Genomic DNA, 11,538 nt, shown 5'->3' on the forward strand with positions numbered 1-11,538 from the left:
CCACAGCACAGACTGATCCCACAGATGGTGACGTCATCAGCTGTGTGTGTGTGTGTGTGTGTGTGTGGAGAGAGATAGCTATATCAGTACATATACCAGGAGCCCCATGCGGAGCAGCAGATGTCTTGCAGCTGTGTGCTCGGTTGTAGCTCAGTGCCTTGTTATGCTATGCTGGGTTTTAAAAGCGCGGAGTTTGTGTCACAGTGTAAAACTTCATGCTTGATCAAACGGACTCAGTCACGGGATTGTGGAGATGTTTGTGACGTCCAGCAGGGGGCGGCGGAGCGCCACACTCCAGGTGGAACCTTTCTGTGTTTGTTCGTGTTTCCGGAAGGACCTGCCTCGGACTGAAGAGCGGTCGCTTCATACGTTTGTATCCGACCCGTCTGTGAAGTGAAGTGGTTGTTAAATAATCCCTCAGCAAGAAACTGATGAACAAGTGCAAACAGTTTTGTTTAGAATTGTATTGAATAATTTAGCGACAGTGTGTTGATAATATCAGAAGGTGAGTGCATCTGTTAAAACATGCCGGGTAAGCACCTCGACAAAAACGAGGTCAGGGTTAAAATACTACTGTCGATTTATTTGATTCAAAATGAACTCAAATCAGACTCGGCGTGTGTGGTTGCCTTATTTCGGTTATCATTGTTTGTTGCTGGTGTCTGAGGTTCTTTCCTCAAAATTAGGTTTGTAATTTTTTTTTTTTTTTAGACGACGGTATTGTTTTGTTTGAGTCAAGTTCCTTCCGGGGAAAGGCGCACGGGACGAGGGTGTGGCTTCAACTGAAGGACTGCTGTGATTGGATCACATCTCTCAGATTTTGTCGTTTAAAGCCCCATAGCTGGACCACAAAAAATAAAGTCAATGCTGGCTCGGAGTTGGTAAGATTAAGTTTTTTTTAAAAGCACATCACAGCAGTCCCTCGGTTGAAACCACACCCTCCCTGAGGTCCTTTCTGCACGGGAGCCCGACTCAGCCGCATCTCCCTCCCTCCCTCTCCCCCTCCAGCGTCTGGGGAGCGATGCGGCTCCGCTGGCTCACCTGGGATGTGACGGACACGCTGATCCGGGTGCGGCGCTCCGTCGGGGAGCAGTACTGCAGCGAGGCGCGGAGCCTGGGGCTGCAGCTGGAACCCGAGTCCGTGGAGAGAGCCTTCAGACTGGCCTACCAGAGCCAGCACCGGCGCTTCCCCAACTACGGGCTGAGCCAGGGGCTGTCCTCCCAGGAGTGGTGGCAGGACGTGGTGCGGGAGACCTTCTCCCTGTGCGGGGTGCGGGGCGTGCCGGCGCTGCAGCCCCTGGCGGAGAGGCTGTACCGGGGCTTCAGCGGCTCAAACAACTGGGAGGTGTTCCCGGACGCGGAGCGGGCGCTGGAGCAGTGCGGGCTGCTGGGGCTCCGCATGGGGGTCGTGTCCAACTTCGACCAGCGGCTGGAGCAGGTGCTGGAGAGCTGCGGCTTGAGGAGGCACTTCGACTTCGTGGTGACGTCTGAGAGCGCCGGCGCAGCCAAGCCGGACGGCAGGATCTTCCGGGAGGCGCTCAGGCTGAGCGGGCTGGCCGAGCCGGGCCTGGCCGCCCACGTCGGGGATGATTACTGGAACGACTACAGGGCCGCCCGCCAGCAGGGCATGCAGAGCTACCTGCTGCAGAGGAGAGGGGCGGAGTGGGGGGTGCCTCCCGAGCATAGGCTCTCCTCGCTGGAGGAGCTGCCCGCCCTCCTCTCATAGAGACCGGGGAGAGGGGTCGAGGCTCAGCCTGGAGGCAGAAAATACATCCGTGTAGCAGTTTACTGTTTGTGAGAGTTTGAAAATAAATAAAAGTTTCTGACACAATGCCTTTTCACTTCTGTTTAGTTTTTAAACGAGCCGAACTGAGTTCACTTGAAAACGAACTCTGGAGGAAGAGAGCAGAGCTCCTTTGGTATTCGCAGGCTGTTTCCTATTCTAAATAAAAACCGACCTGGAAAAGGGGTGTCAGCTGTGGAACATCCTCATCCTCAGCTGTGAGTCACCTGATCATCATTCTCCCATGATCCCAGCAAACAAGAAACCAAACAGGCATAGCACGGGACCAGCACAGAACAGTTCCACAAGCATAGCATGGGACCAGCACAGAACAGTTCCACAAGCATAGCATGGGACCAGCACAGAACAGTTCCACAAGCATAGCATGGGACCAGCACAGAACAGTTCCACAAGCACAAGCATAGCATGGGACCAGCACAGAACAGTTCCACAAGCATAGCATGGGACCAGCGCAGAACAGTTCCACAAGCACAAGCATAGCATGGGACCAGCGCAGAACAGTTCCACAAGCATAGCACGGGACCAGCACAGAACAGTTCCACAAGCACAAGCATAGCATGGGACCAGCGCAGAACAGTTCCACAAGCACAAGCATAGCATGGGACCAGCGCAGAACAGTTCCACAAGCATAGCACGGGACCAGCACAGAACAGTTCCACAAGCACAAGCATAGCACGGGACCAGCACAGAACAGTTCCACAAGCACAAGCATAGCATGGGACCAGCGCAGAACAGTTCCACAAGCACAAGCATAGCACGGGACCAGCGCAGAACAGTTCCACAAGCATAGCATGGGACCAGCGCAGAACAGTTCCACAAGCATAGCATGGGACCAGCGCAGAACAGTTCCACAAGCACAAGCATAGCATGGGACCAGCGCAGAACAGTTCCACAAGCACAAGCATAGCATGGGACCAGCGCAGAACAGTTCCACAAGCACAAGCATAGCACGGGACCAGCACAGAACAGTTCCACAAGCACAAGCATAGCATGGGACCAGCGCAGAACAGTTCCACAAGCACAAGCATAGCATGGGACCAGCGCAGAACAGTTCCACAAGCATAGCACGGGACCAGCACAGAACAGTTCCACAAGCACAAGCATAGCACGGGACCAGCACAGAACAGTTCCACAAGCACAAGCATAGCATGGGACCAGCGCAGAACAGTTCCACAAGCATAGCATGGGACCAGCGCAGAACAGTTCCACAAGCACAAGCATAGCGGGCACAGTGCTGGTTTTAATTAAGAAAGCGAGAATTACTGAATGAATGAATGGAATTCGGGGGTCGAGGCAGTCTCTAGCACTGGGCTGAGCAGTCAGTCCAGTCCAGTCCAGTCCAGTCCATCACCCTGGTCAGTCACACTGCACAGGGAAGCCGTGTACACTGGGCTAGTTCACATCACACGAACGTCCTGCAATCTGCTGCCTGTATTGCTAAACCACAGCGCTTCTTCTGTACGCTACAGGCGTGTTTATATTCACGCATCCTAACGTGCGCAGTTGTAACTCCCGTTACATCCAGCTGCACTGCAACAAAGTGAAACGCGGGGCTGCGGTTCAAACCAGACAGCCTGCGCTGCAAGCGAAGCCCCGCCCCCGCCCGAGTCACATGACCCGCCATCAGCTGACTGCAGAGAAGGCCTGACAATTCGGGGGACTCCATTGAGAAGAGAGAAAGGCATCGCTCGCATCCTACGATCCGTCCTGACAGCCGGCTCCAGCATTTACACCACAGTCACCTCCAGACATGGCAAGCCAGTCTCAGGGAATCCAGCAGCTGCTTCAAGCCGAGAAGCGAGCGGCGGACAAAGTAGCCGAGGCCAGGAAACGTAAGTGCAGCCGGCCGTGCCCGTTCAATTCGAACCAGCTGGAGAAATGAGGCGGTTCCGTGGCTCGGAGACGCGGCGACCTGTCACTCAGGCCTGTCCTCGGCGTGTCCGTGGGTAATGTGCGTGGAGTGGGGTGAAGGGATCAGCGTGTAAGCACGGGCTTCAGTGGGAATCCACGACCTCTGCATACGGATTGTGATGTCATGCTATTATAATGGCGGAGCAGGCACAGGGCGCCTCTGTTGTAATTTGTGAATGAAGGGAAATGCTGACAGACGCAACGCTGTATTAAGTTAACTAGAAGGTCGACATTGATTACTGTATAGTGATACAGTCTCGCGTTTCTGAAATACGGTACCGACAATAATATTATGATCCGTGCTTCATTCACCCGTGCCTGCACCGTGTCTCTGTGTAAGTGATGCTTCATTCACCCGTGCCTGCACCGTGTCTCTGTGTAAGTGATGCTTCATTCACCCGTGCCTGCACCGTGTCTCTGTGTAAGTGATGCTTCATTCACCCGTGCCTGCACCGTGTCTCTGTGTAAGTGATGCTTCACTCACCCGTGCCTGCACCGTGTCTCTGTGTAAGTGATGCTTCATTCACCCGTGCCTGCACCGTGTCTCTGTGTAAGTGATGCTTCATTCACCCGTGCCTGCACCGTGTCTCTGTGTAAGTGATGCTTCATTCACCCGTGCCTGCACCGTGTCTCTGTGTAAGTGATGCTTCATTCACCCGTGCCTGCACCGTGTCTCTGTGTAAGTGATGCTTCATTCACCCGTGCCTGCACCGTGTCTCTGTGTAAGTGATGCTTCATTCCCCCGTGCCTGCACCGTGTCTCTGTGTAAGTGATGCTTCATTCCCCCGTGCCTGCACCGTGTCTCTGTGTAAGTGATGCTTCATTCCCCCGTGCCTGCACCGTGTCTCTGTGTAAGTGATGCTTCATTCACCCGTGCCTGCACCGTGTCTCTGTGTAAGTGATGCTTCATTCCCCCGTGCCTGCACCGTGTCTCTGTGTAAGTGATGCTTCATTCCCCCGTGCCTGCACCGTGTCTCAGGAATGGTAAGACTCTCCTGGTTGCATCGCAGTTTGAGCCAGTCCAGGTTTTACTGGGAGCCGGGGGCCGGTTTCACAGAGTGCTGCCGTTACTTCACAGACTGTCTTCCTATTGACCTGTTTCAGAAAACACTGTATTAAGATGGAACGATCATTCAGTAGAAATCCACACAACACGTCCGTGTGATTAAAGGGCTGATGTGATGTTTTCTTCCCCTCCCTCCTCCCTCCTGCTGACTCTGGTGAGGGCTGCCACTTTGTCACAGTGTCACGAGACTTGCCTGGCTCGCTGCAGCCATGTGACGCAATGAAATGGGATTGCTTAAAAAGGACAAGCCTTCAGTTTCCTGTAACCCTTTCTTACTTCTTCACCGCAGGAAAGAACCGGCGCCTGAAGCAGGCAAAGGAGGAAGCACAGGCTGAGATCGAGCAGTACCGTCTGCAGAGGGAGAAGGAGTTCAAAACCAAAGAGCAAGCCGTACGTTTCATTCCTTTCCTATCGTGCCATTTGAACTGAACTGTGAGGGGCTCTGAGGCGCAGCGTGTCATGTGTGAGGGGCTCTGAGGCGCAGCGTGTCATGTGTGAGGGGCTCTGAGGCGCAGCGTGTCATGTGTGAGGGGCTCTGAGGCGCAGCGTGTCATGTGTGAGGGGCTCTGAGGCACAGCGTGTCATGTGTGAGGGGCTCTGAGGCGCAGCGTGTCATGTGTGAGGGGCTCTGAGGCGCAGCGTGTCATGTGTGAGGGGCTCTGAGGCGCAGCGTGTCATGTGTGAGGGGCTCTGAGGCGCAGCGTGTCATGTGTGAGGGGCTCTGAGGCGCAGCATGTCATGTGTGAGGGGCTCTGAGGCGCAGCGTGTCATGTGTGAGGGGCTCTGAGGCGCAGCGTGTCATGTGTGAGGGGCTCTGAGGCGCTGCGTGTCATGTGTGAGGGGCTCTGAGGCTAAAGACCAGTGCTGAAGCGCAGCGTGTCATGTGTTCATGTAGCTCACCAATGAGAGTGGTGGACCGGGGTGTGGATAGTCCTATCCTGGCAGGCTCTGTGTTCCTTCTCCCATCACTTGAGACACGGGAGAGGGGATCTCACCTGAATGAAGGTGGAGGTGGGCCTGGGTTCCCAGAAACCAGCCAGAACCCTCCCGCATGAGCTGGCATTGATTTCACAGTGCAGTTTACACACGGGGGGTGTGTTCTGTGAGGATGTGCAGCTTTCTATATGTCTCCCTCTCTCCCTCTGTCCTGGTGTGTCGTGTGCAGGCTCTGGGCTCTCATGGGAACTCTGCTGTGGAGGTTGACAAGGAGACCGTGGACAAGATCAAGAGAATCCAGGCGAACTACCAGCAGAACCGAGAGGCCGTGCTGGGGACCCTGCTGAACCTGGTGTGTGAAATCAAACCCGAGATCCACGCCAACTACCGGGTCAGCGGATAAACCCGGCGAGGCCCGAGAGACCAGACTGCACTGAGACGCGGATCCCAGCGCGGCGGCGCCAGGAATGCACAGGAGCTGGTCCAGGGGCTTGTGTTGTGTGTGACTCTTCTTATTTCAGTAGTTAAGTGTCTGTGCTGTGGTGTGTGCGTGTGCGCGTGCGCGTGCGTGTCAGGGTGTTCCCACATGTAGGTATCATTAGAAAACCCCCAGCAGTGTGAGAGAGCTCTTATTGTTCTGTTTCCCTCCCCGATAGAAATGGATATTTAGACCCCCCCCCCCCCGAATAGAGGGATGAAGAGAAAACAAACATTCTGACAGTAGAACTTTGTGTGTCAACATTCCATATCTGTGTTCTCCAGATTCTGTATCACATTGCAAAAATAAATACTGTTAAAACAAAACAAGAGCGCTGTATCGACTTCTTCAGTCTATTTTAAAGCTGGCTTTATTTTGCTGTTGGGTGAGGGTGAGGTGGGGAGGGAGCATTGCGTGTTGGGCTCTGCACATTTGAACGCTGTGTCTCGTGTGCAGAATAATGAAATCCTGTCTTGGGAGTGCTTCAGGCTTCCTGGAGGGGTGTTGTATTTCACACAGGGCTGTGTATTGTAGGTGGGATGGAATTGAAAGGCATTGACTCAATGATTCGCTTGTGAAGTGCTTGGAGACCCTGGGAGCAGGAGAGGCACAGCGTTGTGTTGAGTGTGTGTGTGTGTAGGGATGGGGGGGGGGAGTGTGTGCGTGTGTGTAGGGATGGGTGTGTGTGTGTGCGTGTGCGTGCGTGTGTGTAGGGATGGGGGGGGTGTGTGCATGTGTGTGTTCATGCCAGTTCCATTGCACAGAGGGGGGATGCAAACGGCTCTTCATCTCCTGTCTGAGTATCACAGAGGACCCTTGATAAAGATTGAGAGAAGCACTGACTGTGTTGCAGTCTCTAATGCCAGTGCTTTGCAGCCTTTTCTGGGTTTCTTAATATCAGTGGAAATTCTGCAGGTAAGACAGACCCTGAAGACTGCTGGCCGTAGTTTAACATCAGGGCTGCAGAAAGACAAGCACTTCTAGTTTATTACCCTTCAGTATTAGAGAAAGGGAGATGGGTAGATTGGGTGCAGCTGTGAAAAGCTGCAGCGTGCAGCCGTGGTCTCGCGCTGCTGTTTGAGTACCTGCAGTAGAACAGTACAGTGCTGAGTCTCACAGATGCCAGCTGCATCCATGCTCGCGGGGGGGTGGGGTATCGGGTTGGGGGTTGGGGGTTCACCTCTCTCCCTGGGACACTCTGCAGACCCCGTGCGCTCCGGCACTCCCGCAGTCTCTGAATTAGCATGATGTGAGAGAGAGGAGGTCGCTGGGTGTGCCGCAAAACACAATACAAGACGCAGCTCGTGCACGGACTCCTAAGTAAGTACGTGCTTTCATCTTATCTTAATTAAGATATATAATTATAATTAGGAATAATAATTATATATAATGCTGACGAGTTGTTTTTATTTTTCAGAATTCGGGTAGGGGCTGATTTTATTTTTTTTTAAATAAATATCGCGGTTGAGTTAAGATTTGTAATAAGCTAAAGCGACCCTATAGGGTCATTGTGAGTATTGTTGAAGGCTGGTGGAAAGGTACCGTGACTAACTCTGTCATGTTATGTGGGATTTGTGCTGTTAATGAGGTCTCATTCAACACGCAACTTTGCAAAGTTATACCGTTTGGACGTTTATCTCCCCAACATAAAACAATCGCATTTAGTAAATCTTTACAATGAAGATTCGGTGTGAATATATTCTAAAACGAAGACAAAGATACTCGCCTCATTGTAATAATAATAATAATAATAATAATAATAATAATAATAATAATAAACGAGGGCAGAATAACGGGGTGCTGTCGTAGCTTTACCTGGTCTGAGGAGTTCGCTGTTGGTGAAATTCATGTCGCGTCGTTAATTGAGGTTGTGTTGACCCAGTATATGTCCCAAAACAAAATAAAACTCAATACAATTGCCAGAGTGACTAATTATTTTTTAATACTTTTTTGAGTTTTTTTTTTTTTAAGTTTGTGTGAACTCTATGGGGTTTTTGAGAAGTTGCCCTCCTGCCAAACATCTCTGTCTTATAAAGCAGATGCATTGATCTGAAGCTGATCGTGGTCCAGCTGCGCACGCGGTGACCGAAGCGGATCCACAGGACTGCCGGAAGACTTTCTGTTACTAACTTGATGCTGGCGCTGCATTCCAGTGACGCGCACTGCACTGCACTGCACTGCACTGCACTGCTGCTGGGCTCTGGGGTCGCAGATAGCGGACCGCTGCTGCAGTGTGAGCGCTATTCAAACCAGAACGGAGAATCCGAGGCTTGTGCTTGGATTTCAAAATAATCCAACAAATAAGACCAAGACCGAGGAGCATTACCTATTTAGAATGTATTAAAAAAAAATACAAAAATATTATTATTATTATTATTATTATTATTATTATTATTATTATTATTATTATTATTATTATTATTTAATTTTCTTTTTTTTCTTTTTTTTTTGATTCCCAGGTAGCTACTCCCCCTAAAAGTCAAGCGACAGGAAGTTCTCTGTGTTGATGGAGGGGAGCCCCCTGGACCCCCCCTCTCCGTCCTGCTGCAAGTCAGGTGAGGGGTGAGGGGTGAGGGGTGAGGGGTGAGCCTGCTGCTCCAGATCATTAACACGAGCCCCCCTTGCTTCTCCTCTCCCTGACTGCTGGTGTCTGTGTGTCTGTCTGTTCCAGCGCTGAGCAATGGGCAGGTGCTGCAGGTGCTGACAGCTGACAACACTCTCTCCTCAGCGGGCGAGTTCGATATGCAGGGCTGCACGGAGCGACTGAGGACCCTGGGGATACAGGTAGGGAGGCTCTGACACTGTGTTAGACTGGATACAGGTAGAGAGGCTCTGACACGGTGTTAGACTGGATACAGGTAGAGAGGCTCTGACACTGTGTTAGACTGGATACAGGTAGAGAGGCTCTGACACGGTGTTAGACTGGATACAGGTAGAGAGGCTCTGACACGGTGTTAGACTGGATACAGGTAGAGAGGCTCTGACACTGTGTTAGACTGGATACAGGTAGAGAGGCTCTGACACTGTGTTAGACTGGATACAGGTAGAGAGGCTCTGACACGGTGTTAGACTGGATAGAGGTAGAAGGTACAGTACTGTGGGGTCTCTGTTGCTGTGCAGGGTGCTGCTGGGTTCAGTATCTTGTCTCCCCTCAGGTGTCCTGCACAGAGTACACTGAGGAGCTGCACCAGGCTGTCATGGACCCCGAGGTGCGCAGGTATCTGTTCTGCAGCTCGAGAGCCTTCTCCATGGCTATAGCAGTGGTGAGTCCCCTTCAGAGAGTCATTCATTCATCATTTGTTCAGTATTGCTTGATTGGTTCAAATGAAAGAGGCAGCGCCTGCAGTCAAGCAGATTCAAATAATAATAATAATAATAATAATAATAAGCCCTGATTTTTCAAACGTTTAACAAAGTAACTCTGGTGGGCAGCCGTTTCGACTCGTGCCTTCATCTGTGTTAGCAGCTGAATAGACGTCTGTGTTCTTGACTCGGTTTCCTGTAAGCTTTAGCTGAGCATCTATGACTGAGCTTTTGAAGTTACTGCTGAATGATCTGCAACATGATGAAGAGATGCAGCAGCAGCTTGCTTTACTGTACCAGCTCCTGACTGTCCCAGTGCAGTGAGTGAGTCTGTCTGTGTCTGTCCAGGCTGTTCCAGTCATCCTCTCTCCCCCCTCTGTGTTTGCAGCTGTGCTACGTGACGCTGTGGGTGAACCTGTACACCTCCCTGCACCTGGTCTCCACGGCGACGCACTGGTCACTCAGCGTGCTGGTCAGTGTGTCCGCGGCGCTGCTCACTGCAGCGCTGGTGCTGCTGCTGGACAGGCACGGCGCTCGCATGAACACCAACACGGACGTGCGTCTGGCCGGAGTGAACGAGAGGCTGCTGAGACACAACCTGCTGCTGGGGATCACAGAGCTGCTGGTGCGGGGCCGGCCTCGCGTGCAGGTATCTTTACACACAGCAGCGCGGGAGGCTTCACTGCTGAAGACACGGAGAAGGGCTTCCAGTGCACGTGCTTCTCATTGAGTTTATTACCAGGGAGGCATTTCTTTGAGGGAGTTTGTGTCTCGCTGTCCTTATGGGTGCTTGTGTGCTGTTGCTGGAGTGGCCCTTGCAGCTTGCATGCCCCCCTCCCCTCCCCTCCCCTCCCCCAGTATCGCTGTGGTGTCCTTGACAGCCTCTCAGCTCTGGTTTGTGTATTTCGACCTGGCGATGTGCAGACAGACCCTGACCAGCCGACTGGAGCGCTGGAAGAGCAGCAAGCAGGTGAGCCCGGGAGACTCTTTTTTAAAGTCTTTGTAATGCTTGAACCCGCGCATCGCTTGGGTGGAGCCTGGTCTTTATGCTTCCAGGTGTTTTTTATTTGATCTAATCACATTCACATGAGTAACTGTATACACACTGAAACACTGAAACTCTCCTTCTGTCTGCTTGGCTCCCAGTCACAATTACGAGAGCGGCTGGACCAGCTCTACATCGTCATCGACAACCCTCTCAGCCAATCGGAAGAGGGGAGGGCGGGGCCCCTGGTCGGGGAGGACGTCCCCCTGCTGTCCAGTCTCAGCACAGGGAGCGGGGCCGAGAGGAAGCGCCTGACCTTCAGCCAGGTGGTGAGACTCGTCCCAGACGGGACGCCCCAGGTACAAATCTCTCTCTCTCTCTCTCTCTCTCTCTCTCTCTCTCTCTCAGGACCTGGCAGGGTTGTGACTCCTCTCTCTCTCTCTCTCTCTCTCTCCTCCTCTCTCAGGAGATGGTTGACCGGCTCCTGTTGATTCACTCCGGGACCTACGTCCGGCTGCTTGCCTGCGGATTGCTGCCCAGAGTGAGCTCCTCTCTGCACGGGGGCCCTCCCTGCGTGTGCCAGTTCATCGAGGCGACTGTGCTGGGCTCGGACAGCCCCTGCTGCTGGAACCCTGCTCGGGGACCCACACATTGAAAACAATATTCTACCAGAGCAAATGGATTGAATTAATTCCACTGGCAGATGTCGTTTTTATTTCTTGTAAATGTGTATTTTATATTGTGTTTTGTTCCATTTCTCGGTCTTTGCAAAAATGAAAAATATAGATAAATACTTTGAAGAAAACTGCGTCCTGGGTTCAGTAAGTTATAAACAGCGTCACGTATATAAATGATTGAAGGTTGCTGTGGGAGAGCACAAACAGCTTGCATTGACGGGTATTTCAGAGTATGTGGTTCACACCCGCCACCAGCCTCCATTCATATTCACCCAGTATCCACACGATGACGTTTAATACAGAGCATGTTCTAGGCTACAGGGGAATGTACTTTGAAAGGGTTTGGAGGCGTATATAATACAAAACAAGTCATGCTGG

General features: G+C 52.1%; 3 protein-coding genes across 4 annotated transcripts; all 3 read left to right on the top strand.

Moving 5' to 3' along the window:
* Nucleotides 1–178: 178 nt before the first annotated feature.
* LOC117396698 (haloacid dehalogenase-like hydrolase domain-containing protein 3) lies at nt 179–1,831 on the top strand. 2 transcript variants are annotated; one of them, XM_058986639.1, is made up of 3 exons: nt 179–505; nt 712–881; nt 1,009–1,831. In XM_058986639.1, the coding sequence occupies exons 2-3, from the start codon at nt 865–867 to the stop codon at nt 1,724–1,726; spliced, it is 735 nt and encodes a 244-aa protein (XP_058842622.1). In that variant the 5' UTR covers nt 179–505; nt 712–864; the 3' UTR covers nt 1,727–1,831. The 2 variants fall into 2 exon arrangements, with proteins under 2 accessions (XP_058842622.1, XP_033850734.3); XM_033994843.3 differs by lacking the exon at nt 712–881 and having other exon boundaries at nt 186–505.
* Nucleotides 1,832–3,431: 1,600 nt separating this feature from the next.
* On the top strand, nt 3,432–6,524 carry LOC131697495 (V-type proton ATPase subunit G 1-like). Its single transcript, XM_058986640.1, has 3 exons — nt 3,432–3,636; nt 5,071–5,171; nt 5,947–6,524. The coding sequence occupies exons 1-3, from the start codon at nt 3,555–3,557 to the stop codon at nt 6,118–6,120; spliced, it is 357 nt and encodes a 118-aa protein (XP_058842623.1). The 5' UTR covers nt 3,432–3,554; the 3' UTR covers nt 6,121–6,524.
* Nucleotides 6,525–7,399: 875 nt separating this feature from the next.
* On the top strand, nt 7,400–11,288 carry LOC131697494 (transmembrane protein 268-like). The gene is made up of 8 exons (XM_058986638.1): nt 7,400–7,515; nt 8,655–8,750; nt 8,867–8,979; nt 9,351–9,458; nt 9,887–10,147; nt 10,388–10,468; nt 10,645–10,842; nt 10,950–11,288. The coding sequence occupies exons 2-8, from the start codon at nt 8,702–8,704 to the stop codon at nt 11,136–11,138; spliced, it is 999 nt and encodes a 332-aa protein (XP_058842621.1). The 5' UTR covers nt 7,400–7,515; nt 8,655–8,701; the 3' UTR covers nt 11,139–11,288.
* The last annotated feature ends 250 nt before the right edge of the window (nt 11,289–11,538 follow it).

The sequence above is a fragment of the Acipenser ruthenus genome, chromosome 15 (genome assembly GCF_902713425.1).
Source record: "Acipenser ruthenus chromosome 15, fAciRut3.2 maternal haplotype, whole genome shotgun sequence".
Classification (NCBI taxonomy): domain Eukaryota; kingdom Metazoa; phylum Chordata; class Actinopteri; order Acipenseriformes; family Acipenseridae; genus Acipenser; species Acipenser ruthenus.

Coding starts and splice junctions, on each gene's coding strand:
- LOC131697495 (XM_058986640.1), top strand. CDS start 3,555: ATGGCAAGCCAGTCTCAGGGAATCCAGCAGCTGCTTCAAGCCGAGAAG. Junction 3,637..5,070: donor AGTAGCCGAGGCCAGGAAAC/GTAAGTGCAGCC, acceptor TCTTCACCGCAG/GAAAGAACCGGCGCCTGAAG. Junction 5,172..5,946: donor TCAAAACCAAAGAGCAAGCC/GTACGTTTCATT, acceptor TGTCGTGTGCAG/GCTCTGGGCTCTCATGGGAA.
- LOC131697494 (XM_058986638.1), top strand. CDS start 8,702: ATGGAGGGGAGCCCCCTGGACCCCCCCTCTCCGTCCTGCTGCAAGTCA. Junction 10,469..10,644: donor GCTGGAAGAGCAGCAAGCAG/GTGAGCCCGGGA, acceptor CTTGGCTCCCAG/TCACAATTACGAGAGCGGCT. Junction 10,843..10,949: donor TCCCAGACGGGACGCCCCAG/GTACAAATCTCT, acceptor CTCCTCTCTCAG/GAGATGGTTGACCGGCTCCT.